The sequence below is a fragment of the Amblyomma americanum genome, chromosome 1, assembly GCF_052857255.1.
Source record: "Amblyomma americanum isolate KBUSLIRL-KWMA chromosome 1, ASM5285725v1, whole genome shotgun sequence".
Classification (NCBI taxonomy): domain Eukaryota; kingdom Metazoa; phylum Arthropoda; class Arachnida; order Ixodida; family Ixodidae; genus Amblyomma; species Amblyomma americanum.
The window spans coordinates 205,489,418-205,505,599 of NC_135497.1; the positions used below are offsets into that span (position 1 = coordinate 205,489,418).

Here is a 16,182-nt window from a genome sequence, read left to right on the forward strand (position 1 = left end):
GAGCCAGCCTCCTTATCCTTAGATTGGCGTGGTCCCTTTAGGCTTGCCGGCGCCGGAGCAGCCGTACTCTTCGCACAGGGACAGTACCGCCTTGAAGATGCTGCCGTCCTCGAATATTCAAATAAAACTAGGTAAATTAGGCAAAATTAGGCAAAGAAACAGAGTTGAGGTGACAGCAGATCGAACAATGTCTTCGTCTTCCTCTTCCTCCAAGGAAGGAGTTTTCGGTCCATAGTTATCGTCTTGCATGAGAGCACTGAGTTGAAAACGTGGAGGTGGATATTTATGAACGTTGGTGGGTTAGAAGAGTTCAACAGAATGTGATAAACGAGGAATACGTCATCCTGTAACTTTCCAATAGAAAAATGCACGCTAACTGCAGCGAATAAAGTAATCATTAGTTGGTTATAGTTAATCAGAGGGACGGCGACGGTTGCGTTCTTTGTGGTAGCCTGGCTTAACAATCATCGTGAAAAAAGAGCTTTCATGTAGGACACCATTTGTTACAGAAAAATCCTGAGCACTCGGAGGAATTCATTCCTTTTATGCATTGTTGAAGTAACAATATAAAAGACTGCACGCTAGAAGGGAGATAAGGCGTTGAGGGATGGAGGTTGGGGGAGGAAGGCGTGGCTGGAGCAAAACACGTTCCTGGCAAGCTTCCTATTGTAGCTTATGTCCTCGTCAGAATTTCTGAAGTCTACTTTTCACTAAAAACAGCCTGCGTTAGTCCTAAAATACTGGCTGCTGATACATTAAAAGAGAAGGGAGAGCAGAGAAAGGAAATGCATGGCAAAGACTAAGCAGACGCAGAAGAGAAGGCAGGTAAACTTTGATCATACAACAGCTTCTTTTTTCAAACTTATTGGGGAAAGGTCGTACGCTGTTATGTTAGGGGCTGTGTGAGAGTGCATCGTCAGAATCAGAGACTCCATGCAAATTAAAGCGCATGCTCTGATCAATCAACTAAAACTTTTAAAAACTGTTATACATTAAGAAGCGCGGTAATAACAGGTGTAATAGAGTGAAATAACGTTAGGATATTATAGCATGAGAGATACCATAATGCACAGCTGAAGAGTCAGCCAAGCAGCGTCAAAGGGGCGTGGTAGAAAGCAAGTGACGCGACAAAACAAGACAGAATATACGAAACGCCATCAGGCACTAGTTTGAAATCCTGGTAAAAAAACAAAAACAAACAGGTGCCCTAAAAGGCCACTTCTTGTTCAAAACAAATAACTTGGCAGATAAATTTTTCCCAGCTGAACGCGCAGCACAGTATTTGCAGATTAACGTGAGTTCTGGAGCATCGATAATTGCGGGGGCTCCGATATGCGCACCGTTTTATAGGCGAGAAACAACTCGAGCGTGTGCGTGAGCCTATAGCGCGCTGGTGATACAGCCAGTCGAACTCGGGTTTATCGGCGGAATCCAATAATATATAGGTCAGCAGCTTCACTCATAACCCTATGCACATGTAGGTTGAATTCAACGAGTATAAAATGCACCTGTGCTAAGGACCATGAACGGTGTCACGTTTGCGATAAATACGAGCGTAGGGGCAACGTTCCGATACGCAGGCGCTCCTCGCTTTTCCCATCGTGGTGCCTGCTTCCTACCACCGAGTGGTAAATAGGACACAAACCCGAGCTAGGCGTCACGTTCGGTGAGATCAACCCTGACTTCGGCGCACGCGGACACGCATAGAGGTAGCTCTTTTCCACAAGTGCGAGGAGCTATCTTTCCCAGCAGCGTACGACCTGAAAGACGAAACAAAAAATAACAGCGAGAAGTCCGAACGCACGTTCTATTTTCAAACGTTATCAACCGCGAGTTCACGCGGAGACAGCCTACGAATACTGGAGAGGTAGGCAAATGTCATCTGCCTCGGGGCTGCCCGACGCTCCAGCGCGCAGTGACGACCGGAGCGGGCGCGCTGGTTTCTTTCTCGTTTCCCATGCGCGCCGGGTGGACAGCAAGCGCTCGGAAGTGCCGGGGCTTCGGATGCTGCATCAACGAGGAACAACAAATTAATTCAACCCGCCTCTTTTAGCGAGAAGCTCTCTTCAGCGAGTTGTGCATTGCACGAAACGCGTGCCCTGAGAGACAAATTGAGGTCAAAGTGGGCCAACCTGGCGGCGCGACACAGCGGGGCGCTAAATTGATGAAAAGAAATTTTACAAGCGGGAGGCCACCCTTGGGGCCATTTTTCATCCAGCCGCTGTTCGTTTGCTCCTGCTGCGTGGGGTCATTGTTGTTGTTTTTATCTTGGGTTTCGTTTGGAATGAGGAATAACACCCTTTGCGTCACAGAGGGGGAAAACAACGGAGCAACAGCAGGAGCAGCGATACATATAACAGCGAAGGTGCAATCGGACAGGCGCTGTATACGAATTCAGGCGGCCAGATGTAAACAGTGCACCCCGAAGTATTCGATTACTGGCCGCGCGAGGATGCGTCCAGGGGCATCCATTGACCCAGTTCGGCAGCCGCGAACGACACGCGATGAGCTCGGAGCCCCAACGAGAGCACGGAATGCGTCGTTGCGCGGCGGCCGCGGTGCCGCAATTAGCAGGCCCGCTGGCCGCGCGTTCACTGGTGGCGGCGGCGGCACGAGACGGTGCACGCGCACAGGGACGGCGGCTGGCAGCGCGCTTGTGTAACTACAGTAGTGGGCCAATCCGAGAACACGCCTTATTCAAGAAGGATGATATATCTGCTTCGCTTTCGTGGGGGCCTACGCCCTGGAGGAGAAATTACTGATGGTGGCTCCGGTGAGCAAAATGTGAACAGAGCAGAGAGAGCGGGAGGGAGGGAGGGGCGAAAAACGGGCGCGCGCAGACCGGCTCACCTGGCGTGTGCGTGTGATGCGCCGTAAGGCATGTCCTGGTACGCTCGTGCAAGGCGCCGAGGGGAGTGCTGCAGACGGGTTCGTATCTCGGCCTCGAATCTACCGAAAACTGAGAGTCCTCACACACGGGCGTACGTGCAGCCACGCCGCCAGCAGCTACGCACGCGCTCGTCTTTCATTTATTTCTTCTTCTCTTTTGCTCTCCTTCTGCGCATTGTGCGTGCGTCCCACAGGTTTCATATTCTCTGGCGGGCCCGATGCGCGCTAAGTGGAAGGGTATCTGGAGCGTTCTGCGATTAGAGTCCTCGGCGGCCCGTTTGGAGCATTGTGCAGCCTCGATGAAGCGGAGAGTGGGGGCCAGCGCGCGCCGCACAAACAATAAAGCGCAATGAACGAGATCGAGGGCGAGGGGGCGCGCGGCCCGATGCTGCCGCCGAGGCTGCGCGAGAGAAGCGGCCAATCTGGGCAGGATTCTTTACACGTCTCGCGGCAGTTTCTTGGCCAAAGTACGACGAACTTGAATCGAAACGGATCGAGGTGCGCTGCCGCGTCGCCACTGGAGGTCGAGGTTAGTGGGAGAGGAGGAATAAAAATTGTGTAACAAAGTCGGACGCGGTGGCCCGTCCCTGCTGGGCGCGCAGAGGAGAGAGAGGAGCCGAGGTATAAAAGCGGCGCGGATGCGGCCTGTTGCGCATCATTTGAACTTGTGGGATTCTTGAATAGGGGATTGCCGCCGCCGTCGATCGCTCCTGCTCAGACATGCACGTCCTGGTGAGTAGTCGCGGTCCACTGCGCCGAGCGGGCGCGCCCCGCCGCTCGCCGAAAGTGTGTGCGGTGGCCGCTCGACCGGCGGTGGCTTCACTGCAGAGGACATGGCGACCTCAGCGTCAGGACCTCCGTCTCCTAATCCGCGCGGATTGATTCGGCGTTTTGACAGTGGCGTTTCTTTTGGGCAATGAGAATTGTTCCAGTCATGACCTAGACGAGGACAACTCTTTTTGCTCGCATCGCGGTCGAAGTTTGATTCTAAGTGGGTGCTGTAGCATTCGTGGGCGGGCTGCTTATTTCGTGTTTGTCGGAAAGGCGGTTGGCGTTTGGTCCGCTTAGATAAGCTGTGATTTGTACTAGAATCGTAACGTTAGATGCTGTGATGTGCATCTTGTGACCGATGTCGCGCTGTTCTGCTCCTTTCCTGTTCAAAATAAGTGTAATCATCCGCTTTTAAACTTTCCTGTGACACACTGTGTAACTGCCTCCGTTAACGATAACCACCGCTGTTCACTTTCGTAGTTCTCGAAAATATTATACGCGCCCTTTTAATTGTCGCTAACCCGATAGAAACTGGGCTGCCAACATACCTTACCTATGTGCAAAGAGTTCGCGGTTGGCACACTGATGGCGTTACCTGCCCCATTTTATGTTGTTTGTCGCTTACGGGTGTACAAGTCTGCCTGTCTTCGACTTTGCAAGTTTAAAACATGCTTATCGTAAAAAACCTTTCCATTGAAAGTTTTCAGTCTGCGTGCGCTAAACTCAGGCAAAAGAAATCATGAACAGCGTAATAGACGGCGCGTTATAAGATGTGTGTGTGTGTGTGCGCGTGTAGGGGGCGGAGGGAGGTTTCACGGGCGAACAACTGTGTTCACTGCCTTCTCATTAACTAGACTACAAGCTCGTTTGCGTAGGCGAGCTGGGCATGCGTTATTAGGCTCCGCTTTCGCCGGCTGCTTTGTTCAAATGTTCCCCAGAATAAGGCAAACCTGTCACGTGGCTGGCACACGCGACAAATTATCTTCTGTTTTTTAAGCTCTCACTAGTTCTCGCCTCATCTCCACTTTGCTGGCAGATGATGGAGAGCATAGCGTTATTTAACGTTCTCCGGGCCAGTGCGTGCTAAAGAGGAGATGACACCAAGTTTTCTTCAGGCAAAAGTTTTCTCCCTAAGTTTACTGAGGTGATTTTTTCATAAATAAGTTATTCTAAAATAGCCATCAAGATCGCGGTTAACTATCCACTCCGCCCGCTAAGATGGATAGTAAGACTGACGTGAATCGGAAGCATCTGGTAGCTTTATAGCGAGCGCATTTGTTTGATTACGTGAAGCCACTTAGCATAAGATTCATGATGGCATTGCAGATTTCCTGGCAGGTTTCACATCGTAATTTTACGTTAGGTTACCTGAATCGCAACTACAGTGTGGCCTGAGAAGTTTTTTACTTCAATAGAAACTCACTAGCCTTTCAGTACGACGTATCTACATCCTATGTGATAAAACAAAGAGAAAGGCTTACTGCAGATGAGTGAAGGCAGGCCAGCAGGCTGCAAAAACGGAAAAAAATTACTTTCTCTTTCATAAACAAATTCACGAAAATAGTTGCGCAGATTGCGTTACTTTACCGACAGTTAATTTGTGTTGTTTTTTTCATCGCAGGCCAAAGCCGCTCTGCTGTGGGCAACACTAAGCCTTAGTCTAGCCGGCACGCCTCGTCTCGGCAGCAGAGCCTTGGTGCTTTTCAAGAATCTTCCCAACCAGAAACAGACACAGCAGAACCACCAGCAGCAAGTTCCAGGAAACGGCTTTGGGCCGCCCATGGTCCATCCCGTATACCCGTTGAATCCCATGTTCCCCAGAGGCCCAGTATTTCCCCCTCCGCCTCCCTACTTGCAGCCTATGCATCCGTTCCTGCCGTACGGACCGCACATGCAGCCAATCCAGCCAATCCAGATGTTCCCCATCCACGGGCCGGGCCTACTCCAGGCGCCCGTTCCGCTGCCCGGTCCCCTCCACCCCATGGTGACCCCTATCCAAATACACAGCCTAGCAGGAAACCCGGGCGGAAATGTGGCGGCGGGGCTCGCGGCGACGCTACCAGTGAACCTAGCAAACGCCATAGCCGGGGGAGGCACCATTTCGGCGGGCCCCACGTACCTGATACAAGAGTTGAGGCATCACAATTCGCCGTCGACCACCACTAAGAGCCAGTCCAGCTCCAACTCGGGAAGCAGCAACCTGAACCTGCAGTCGCCAGAAAAGATCCTGTTCCTCAAGGACCTCAAGTCATTCAGCGGTCCAGCTCCGGCGGCAAAGAACAACAAGAAGTTGGTGCTGCCGACGCCGCAGGACTCGTTCAAGAATCTCGGCCCTGAGATCCTGCCCCCCATTGTGCTCAACGCTAACACGCTTGCCCAGCTGGGCCTGGGTGGCCTGTCCGGGCCAGTCACAGGCGGCTTCCTGCCCGACGGTGGGCCAGACACCCTGCCCCTCAAGGGCGGGAACGCCATCTGGTGACAAACTTAGGCCGAAGTAGGGGCATGGGGACTTCGTCGGGCAGCAAGTATGTGTGTCTAGTCTTGTCCCTGTCGAGTCCATGCAATGTGTTTGTCGACTCGTCGATATGTATTTATGGCATACCCTGAGGTGTCAGCTCACCGGGCCAAGCTAAATTTTGGGCTAAACTCACACAGGGAATGTCCATGTGTTGCTAATGAGCAACTGATGTACAATTATTTAAGGATGTCTTATTGTCTGCACAGTCATTCTTTTCTGCGAAAGTGGAAACGTCCCGCGTACAGCGTGCGCAACAATGTGTCTCATCAGTGTAAGAGTAACAGTCGATATTGCGTGTTGCTTTCTGTGCAGGCGTAATTCCATGTTTCTGTGCAAGCGTCATACTTATGTCCCGTCCTCATGGTTGAGACGTGTAGCGCAGGTCCTTGTCGTTTCCCAGACTCCCTCTAAACAATAAGAGAAAAAAATGAAAAAAATATTTAGATAACTCATTAACACGTTTGCAAGACCAAAATGGTTAATGTACATAAACGAAATCTACTCATTTTTCATAAAGACATTATGTAAAGAGCTGGACTCTTAAGACGGTTTTTTACGTTCAGTGTTGAAGAACTCAGACGCTTATTGAAGAACTCAGACGCCCAATCTGCCATTCTTCTACAGCTTATTAAGAGCTACTTTATAACAGGGTGTATATATTACTATGTTGTAAATAAAAGCTGGTTTTTAAGCAAGAACTCCTTTTGCCGATTGCGAACAACCAATCTGCGTGCCCCAGACACGGTGTGGCCATTTCGCACAAGGTACGCCGTTCCTTTCTATTACTTGCATGTTGTTACATTCGCGATTGCTAGAAATCGTTTGATAGAGACAAAGACATGTAATGGCGAGAAGACGAGACCTCCGTGCCACAAACCTTATGAATGATGGTATAATTCAAGTCGTGTGAGGTAGTACGGCAACAGGGAAGGACCCTATAGTTGTACTGTAAAATTGTAGCAACTTTTGCGGCGTAAGGTAGTTGATAATATGCAATATATTATAAACGCGTAAGGTTAAATGAAAAACATGAATTAATGAACCTTTATGACAGCACACGTTCGCTGAGACCTTAGGGTATCCTCACCACTGTATCGAACGGCTATATATATACGGCTATATATATATATATATATATATATATATATATATATATATATATATATATATATATATATATATATATATATATATATATATATATATATATATATATATATAGCCGTATTTAGATACAGAAAAAGGAAATCTTGTGATCAGCATTTTGTTGGTGTTAATGAAGGAACTGGAAGACAAGCGCTGTTGCGAGCAAGCATCCTGGAGGAGGGCATTTCATTGCCCATCTGACTTCTGACTGATACAGGGTGTCCTCATCACATGAGCAAAGGATAAAGAAAGGCAAAACAGAGGAGTAAAGACAGATTCTGCGAAAATGAAATTTAAACTGCGAAGTTGTCATTTATTAAATTTTGTTACTTTCTATTTCTTACCAGTGCTGTGAATAGGTTAGGCTCAATTATTAAAATATTACAGCAACAGCTGTAATAGCGTTGTTCAACGCCATTTAGACAAGCCATTTATGGAGTGCAGCCGCAGCCGTGTGACACGTTATGTGATATTTGGGGGGATACCCCTGCCACCGCATAGCACGATTACGGTGTCCACTGACCCAGTGAGCCAATTGCGGGACATTACCTTGCAGAACCCAACGAAGGGTTTAGACTGCGAATAGGACAGCATTGGGAACTAATTTGCTTCTTGCAAGTTGGCCCTGTAGCCAGTGAAGTCTGCCGGAAACGTGATCGAACCGAAGACCGCCAGCGAAAGAAGGCCGAATACGCACGTGAATATATAGACGCCTAAACTGGCCTGTAAGGCTCTGCCCAACCGGGCAGTCGCCAGTGAAACGGGCCTGCCATTCCAGACTTCTCAGGCGCTAATGCAAATACGCTTTCGCTGATTAATGCGCTAAGTCGGATATCTTACATCTGCTAACTTTATAAGTAACAAATATACAACAAAAATTGCAATTGGAAAACTTTAAGCTGTCGTGAGGATCCGAAAATTACACAGTTTTTATGATTGTAGCCTTAATTTAGGGAAATTCTTTTCTTGGTCAGAAGGAAGCGCGTAAAACTCCGGAGGATGCACAAGACTGCGGCCGATCGTTCCTGCTGCAAAGACGTGGGGCAGCGCAAACCGGAGCTCGCCTAGGGTCTCCGAAAATGCTGTTTAGTGATTGATAACATTACACGAGACTCTAGGTTTTTCATATCGACAACAAGTGCATGAGTGCTTCCCGCGCTGTACGTTCGGAACAAGATTTTGCATGGGGTGCTTAAAATAATTTCATACAACGTTAAATAAATAGGCAATAAAAGCTGCTCCTGATAGCTCTTGGCGATGAACACTATGACGATTAAATTTTATTGCAGCAGTATGCGTCAGTGTTCCCCAATCCATTGGCTCAAGTAACGTGAGATACCCTGCAAATTAAAGCGCGGTTTGAGGGTTACTGGCGGTTCAATTTATCTCGGCAATACGCGCAATCAAAGCAGCCGATTTCTGACATGATGAGATAAGTGCCGCGTGTGCTGCTGGCTCTTTTCATGTGGTAATGAGCTAGCACTGGCGTTGGACCTCGTCACTAAATATCAAGTCGCTTGCTAATAAGAAAAAAATTCGTGCGCAGTGTTGCGAACAGCTGGCACTGAAATTCACACACCTTTGAAAGCTTGCCTATCATCGAACGTGACAAGCCGAATCATAATGGTTCGCCTGTCTCTTGCGTCTGGCTGGACTAAATTGAACTGAACTGAACGGCTATGGGCTTGGGGGGAGATATGAGGTATTTGTAAAAGCAAAGTGTGTCACGCTTCACAGAGATGGGCAAATGCCCTTATGTTCGCCTTTCCTCCCTCACCCTTACCATTAAATCATTGGTCTTCTCTCACCCTCGACCTCATTTTGTAAAGTTCTCTGGCCCTCCCTCGCTCTGACCCTATCTTTGCAAAATGTGGTGGTCCTCTCTCGAACTCAGCTCACTTTGTCGACCCTCCCTTACACACACACAATCAGCAGTTTTAACATTCGAGTATTTTTCCTTATTGGCCATATGTGCCGATGTCACTGAGGCGCACTAGGGTCAAGTTCTTAAGGCGAAAGCGTTTAATGGCTCATACTGTCGCCCGTAAGCAGAGGGTGTCACATGTTTAACTCGGCAACTAAGAAAGATAGAGAAAAAGAATGGTTGCTTCCGATAGGAGAGGAAACAATGAATCCAGAAGCCTAGTTTCATGACTGTAGAGTAATTAGTTAATTTATTATAGACAAAAATGTCGTAATTGGGTCAAAATAACGCGGACGTTGATATAACCTCAGGAAAAATGTGACGTCACGTCCACCGGAAGTCGTCACGGCATAGTGAAAATTGTCACAAAATGGTCGGAAAAACACTGGATTTGTGTCAAATTAGATGGAAAATTGTGTAATGAAGCGTAATTAATACTTAAGATTCCCGAAAGATGTATAATTTGGGTATCAATATAGCCACGGGAACGGTTTGACGTCACATCTACCGGAAGTCGACACGGCATAGTGAAAATTGTCACAGAATGGTCGGCTTTCGCCTGTGAACACTTCAGTTGCCAAAGTGTACCGTAGTTTTTTGTTCTTTGGGTCCGGTTCCAGCTGTGTCGAGCCGCGTGGTTCTTTTAAGCTTCGTACTCCGAAGTTATGAGTAGGCGAGAATGGCCGCATGACACAACAGAGGGAGTACACATATGCTGTAGCCGATCACTGGCAAGAGCCGGGTCAGTCTGGTACTCCTCATGGCAGCGGCAAAAACTAACAGCGCCGGAGAATCGGGGCCATGGAAAGCGCAGCAAAACGTCTCTCGACGGTATAAATAGCCAATCAGAGGCGACTGCAAGAGAGTTCCATCCAGGCTCGCTAACCGACACGAAACGATGCCTGCAGTTTACCAGCAACAACCACCTCCCAGCCCTTCGACATTCCTCGCGGAGTATTTGTATATTACTGGACTGGCTTTGATTTTGTAAGCCAGCCTACGGTCAGCAAATCTCCAGGCCCCGAACTGACGGCACCATTACCCCCTACACCTTACGCCCCCCCCCCCCCCCCCAATCCAATATTCAGAGTATGGGAAACGGAAGATAGTGTCCGTAATAAAGAAAAAATCTATGTCCACACTTAATTACATTACGTGTTGGGAATGCGATAACTTTAGAATCAGCGAATTTTAGGACGGACCACCGAGCCTTTTCAGTGATGGGGCTTCCTTTTGCTGCGATGCAGGTGGAAAGAGGGGATGGGGAAGCGGTGAAATGTGGAACGTCACGTGATGTGATGTCTCCATAACTGTCTGAAAGAGTCGACGAGTTTTATGACTGACCACAATGTCGTTTTTTTTTCTCCGAATTTTGAAACAGACCACAGCGCCTGGTTTCTCCCGTTATGATTTTTCGGTTTGGTTGGTTTATAGGCTCGAACGTCTCAAAGCGTCAGGCTATGAAGGTCGTTGTAGTGTTGGGCTACTGGTAATTTCGACCGTCTGGGTTTATTTAACGTGCACTAATATCGCGCAGTACGTGGGTATCTAAGACTTAGACTCCATCGAAATGCGATCGGCACGGCCGGGATCGAACCCGCGTCTTTTGGGCCAGCAGCCATGCGCCATAACCAATGAGCCTCCGCGGCGGCCTTTCATCTTTTTTTTTTGTTGTACTTTGTACCCCCTCCCTCCCCTATCAAGGTGTAATGCTAGAAATGGAACTGTGGGTAAAAAAATATATAAACTGCGGAAAGATTAGTTTATGAAAATTAAAACAGTTATTCCGTATGCATGCCAATACATCCAGAAGCCCTCAAGATCCGTTTACGTTTAGAAATAAAAGCAAACTGGCTTTTGTTCGCAAGAAATGCAAGATGGTCGGAAGGAAGGAAGCTTTCTTTGTCGATTGTCTCTAACGACCATGCGGTTCATTGAAAGCAGCGAAGTCACCGAAACTAAGGAGCATTAGTTTCTAATCGAATATGTTCCATCAGTAAATTAATTGCGCTGTTAACTGCCTACTGGTCAACACCACAATTAAACAAAGAGCGATAGAAGCGTTCCTCTTTGCTATTTGCTTTCGGTGACCGTTTGCTTCATTAATGTGTATGCCGTAACGAGCCCCTCATTTCCATTTCCTTGTCTGCTCATGCTATTCATTAGTTTAGTTGCTGCACTGGCAACTTCATGTCGAATAAGCGGCTGTCAATGCCTTGAGCCACCGCACAATAACGCTTGTGCACTTTCAATTCCCTTTTAGTCTTGACATCCGCCGTGGTTTGTCCTAGATCTGGGAGTTGACAGGAATAGGATGACAGAGGCCAAAAGGAATCAGTATGAGACAACACACGAGTTCTGTCATCCAGGCTCAGTAGAGTGGTTTTAGGCTCTGATGAGAGGCTGGCTCTGCGCGTCGAACTGAGACCTATATTATATGGCCGGCTCGCGTTCTGTAGGCTTCTATTACGTATCTTGCTTCACGTTTTTTTTGTATTATTGAACTGCGAAGTAGATAGATAGTCAGGCGAACGATATTGGCGAAACGCTTCGGGCTGACGGTGCGGGGCAAATATTAAGACAATTTTGCATAGATGTGATTACTCTGCTTCGTCATCTACAGGTGACCGATAGGAGCGCCATCTGATGAGCAGCGCACGCTGTTGTGCAGGATATTTTAGCAGCCGTGAATTAAAATCGGTGGCAGACTGTCACCTCGTCTCAGATTAAAGTTTTACGTTGTGGCTCAATTCCTAGACTAAGCGGAAATTGTGCCTCCACCAAGAGAATCCCCGCAGCGCAAGAACAGAATCAAGTTTTTCCTGAAGCGCACTTTCCTATGTTTGTTTCCGAGAATACTCACGCAGGTGTTTCCTTCACAACAATATTTATTGCGATATGCTAACACGTTTCAGAGAGGAAGCCAAATGAATAAGGCACGAGGTTAGTCAAATGAGTAGCAGAGTGCATTACCACGACAAAACAAGGTCACCTACCGCTTTCATCGCACAGTCTCTTTTTGGGGACACACAACATCACAAGCTTTCCTCATTCACGACGCACGCCCTGAAATTTGGCGCTGTAAGACTTTAATGCGTGCTAGGATGCATGTACAGATATGCGAAGAAAATTTGACGTCAATGAGGTGTAAGTGGCAGTATTCCGAAAGCTCTACCTTAAAGATACAAAACCCCCAAGCAACAATTGCCGAAAATCAATGCATTCAGATTTTGAGTGTTTTTAAGCAGCGCCTCGTGTATGTATTGCACTATCATAAATTTTTATTTCCTTATTTAGTATATTTACTCAACATGTAACCGAAACAGTCATGCGTAAGATATCACGTGTATGCACGGGTGCCGAATGATGGGAGCGTATCCTCATATGTGGGCGCCAGGGCCTAGTAGTTGCAATATAGACATCAAAGCGGCACATGATCTTCTACTGCTCCTCGGTGCGCAATTATTTTCTTGCGAAAAAATGGCATCTCGATTAACCTGGACATAACTCAAGCTTAGAGCAGCAATTAGGGCGCATGAAGAGCCTGGAGGCAGTTTTTTTTCAGTCGTTCAAGCGTGGATCTCAGTCATTTCTTCCAACCGATCCTGAGTGTTCTGGTACCGCCTACTGGCTTCTACCGTTTCTGATTCTTGGCCACAGGTAAACCAATTCGATCGTATCAAACATCTTCGACCACTGAGTACTGACTATTTCGAAAAGCTTGGTCTTTTCGTGAGTGCAATGGGAAATATGGCCGCCTTCCGCTACTTCTCTGTTGCCGAGTACTGTCAATTGATGCCGATACGTTCATTACACTAGTGTAGAAAGCGGACAAGCCCAGTTTTCTACTCTTCCTTCTACGAATTATATCGGCGAAGATACACTGGTAGAAGCCTCTCTCTCTTTTCTATATCTCTACATTCTACTGGTTTTGTGGAATTAGACGAAAATGTCTGGTAATTCCACAAATCCCCACTGTGACGTTTTCACGTAAAGAAAAAGATCTGAGGTGCAATTTCACTGGTTTAAACATAATGCTAAAGTAATTTTATGAACAAGCCTTTGCTGCCTTCACTAGAGCGGCACACGAAGCACCGAGCTCTGACGTCCTCATATGAGGAGATGGAAAGAATGGTGCGCATCAGTTGTTATTGTCCACGCAAAATGTTTTAATAGGCGCACTGTCTGCAGCACAGTCGAAAAAAATGTATCAGAATATCGCATCCACAATTTAGGAGTTCGTTATAAAAGCGATAGAACTTGCAAATCCCATGGCTTCTTTGATGTGTGCCGTGCGCCATCTTCTTCGTCGTTTTCAACCCCGACGATAAGCACGAAAGTCAAAATTAGAGCGCATATAAAAAGGGGGGCGTTCTGTTCCAAGTTAATATTTTCTCAGTGACTGTCATTGAAAAAGGCATCGAAAAGAGCATTGCTTGTATGTCCTCACAAGAGGACACCAATGCCGAAAGGGGTAATTACTCGTGAACGAACAAGAACAGAGCTTTTTACTTCACAAAGGTAAATCATGCCACAGTTTATATTTGGTCGTGCTCTAAGCATAAAGTTATGTAATTTTGTTTCTCTATTCGTAGTGTACTCATACAGATATATCTGTTTACAGTGAGCAGTTCGCTCTGTCCACGAGAGGTGGCGCCACTAGGACGGCCGCCACTTATGGCCTCTGGAGCCGTCGTTAGCAGCATCGGCGCGTAGTGCTAATTGCTGCTGCGCAGCTTTTGTACGAATGTCAAGTGATTCGAAAACAACCAAGCTGTGATACGGATGTTGTGCGCATGCGTCAATTAAAACGTCGAGCTAATATCTTTGTGGCATAGTGCCGGGAAAATACACGCGCTTATTACTGTTGGACCACTTCGCGACACAAGCCGCCGTCTTTCCAGGAGCTGTCTTGCGAGTTCATGCTGCTTTCAGGAAGAACATAATGTTAATTTGTTGTTCTGCGAAAAAAAGTAAAAACCCAACGCACCAGTTTATTCAGCGGCAGCAGTAGCTGCGGGAATGTCTGAACGAGCTAGTGATACTTTCGCAGCAGTAATATAGTGAGCCATTGTAATGTTACTTTTTTTTTCGCAGTGTATTAAAAAATCTTGTGGATATTAGTGCGGACAGGTTCATAGTTCATTGCGCGAAGAAGGAAGGTCAACGTGCACATGCCTGCAACCTTTCTTATCTTCAACAAAAACTGATCGAATGCATGGAATATAATAGGTGCTTTTTTAGACGATTGCAATAAGTGCTCCCTGGGCGTCGGCGTGTGCTCACTAAACTGTCGTGCGTACTAGACGCTCGCACGGTGGAAACGGCAACGTAGCGCTTGAAACAGTCCTCAGAGGAGGTGTTTCGGCAATTCTCTCGCCTGATGCAAAGGTCTACAGAAGAAGGCTAATGCGCGTAGGGGGAGCGGTGAAATATTATCATGACAGGGCTTCGTATATTTCAGCTTATTCCGGCTGGTTAGATCTGCTGGGGCCCAACTCTGGAGCTGCTTTCAGTTTTTACTTAGCAAGAGAGCACAGTCGAACGTCGCCAATCTTCTGAACGGGTGTTTGAACAACATCCATATTCTTCCTTTGGAAGGCGGAATGTTAACGGATGATAAAGTAAATATCTGTGAAATCGGCCGGTGACCCCACACATGTGCACATTCGGTTGTAAGTCTCGTGCACAGTGCTGAGCGGTGAATGTTCTTAGCAGCGGTGAACACATATTCCTCCATTCGGCAAAAATATCCAGCCCTAAAAAGCAAGCTTTCAGGCATTGTCCCGCTTTTAGTCTGCAGTTTGGCAGTAAGTTATACGGTCCAGAAGTAGCGTCGGACGGTGAATTAACGGAATGAATATGAACGCGCAAGTAGCTGACCGCGGTTTGTTGACACATTCGAGCCGATGCGGGCAGTCTGAAGGAGACGAGTAAATGAGGTGGTTGAAAGAAACATTTTCCAGTGCGAACACGTTCTATGCGCACACGCACCAAGTTTCTGTGCCGTCCGACAGCTTGTTATCCAGACACGCACCAAGTTTCTATGCCGTCCGACAGCTTGTTATCCAGTGCGAGAGCCGGAGAAGCGTCTTGCAACCGGGAACCCATCGGAACGAGAAGGCCCGAAGGCCGGCGATGCCGGAAGTGTCACGTGACCAAATATGGCTGCGCCCATGCTCCCGCGCTGTAAAGCGTCTATACTGATTACGTGTTGATTGATTCGCTAAATTTCCAAACATAAATCCACCACGCATATGCAGGAGTGATGAAACAATCTTATGACGCTGAATGCTGCGTTACGAAGACACCCAATTCTCTAGAATAACGATGACCTTGAAAGAGAAATTGGATATCTATTTGGCCCATGCTACCTAAAACTTATAAAAGCATTTGATCTTTTTTCTATAAGAATTTTTATCCTGAGTCAGTATCTTCAAACTATTGAACCATAACGCTTTATAATCGACATGCCGACAAGCGAAGCAGTGCAGTGGACGCCGGTGACATCACTTGAGCCGAGATGAACAAGGAGAGTGCACCAGCAGTCGCCGTCTAGTAGACCTGCGTTCTCAAGTCGTTGCACAGTGCGTCTCGCTTGTACCTTCCACGCTGCAAGTCAATGAAAGGGAACACAAGCTGCACTGGAGAGCCCTCAAAACGCATGTAAAAAAAAAATCAGGACAGCGGTTTTCGAAAGGAGAGACTCTTGATATATTTCTCGTTTTTTTCGACAGATGCTTCACGTTTCGTCCAGGGTCACTCGCAGCCATTAGCTGCCTCCAAGTGCGACGGAAGAAAGCGACGCGCCATTCGCGAGCTCTCACGCTCCACCCTGGAAGTGGCGGCGCATCACAACTGTCTGGTTCAGTTTGTCTCTGCTGCATTATGCATTCGAGGTGACGCCGTCGCGAAAGGAAATAACGGCGCCAAA

At 47.5% G+C, this 16,182-nt stretch overlaps 1 protein-coding gene across 1 annotated transcript; it reads left to right on the top strand.

Moving 5' to 3' along the window:
- The first annotated feature begins 3,505 nt into the window (after positions 1-3,505).
- LOC144094757 (uncharacterized) lies at positions 3,506-6,856 on the top strand. The gene is made up of 2 exons (XM_077628667.1): positions 3,506-3,621; positions 5,282-6,856. The coding sequence occupies exons 1-2, from the start codon at positions 3,610-3,612 to the stop codon at positions 6,137-6,139; spliced, it is 870 nt and encodes a 289-aa protein (XP_077484793.1). The 5' UTR covers positions 3,506-3,609; the 3' UTR covers positions 6,140-6,856.
- Positions 6,857-16,182: the final 9,326 nt, after the last annotated feature.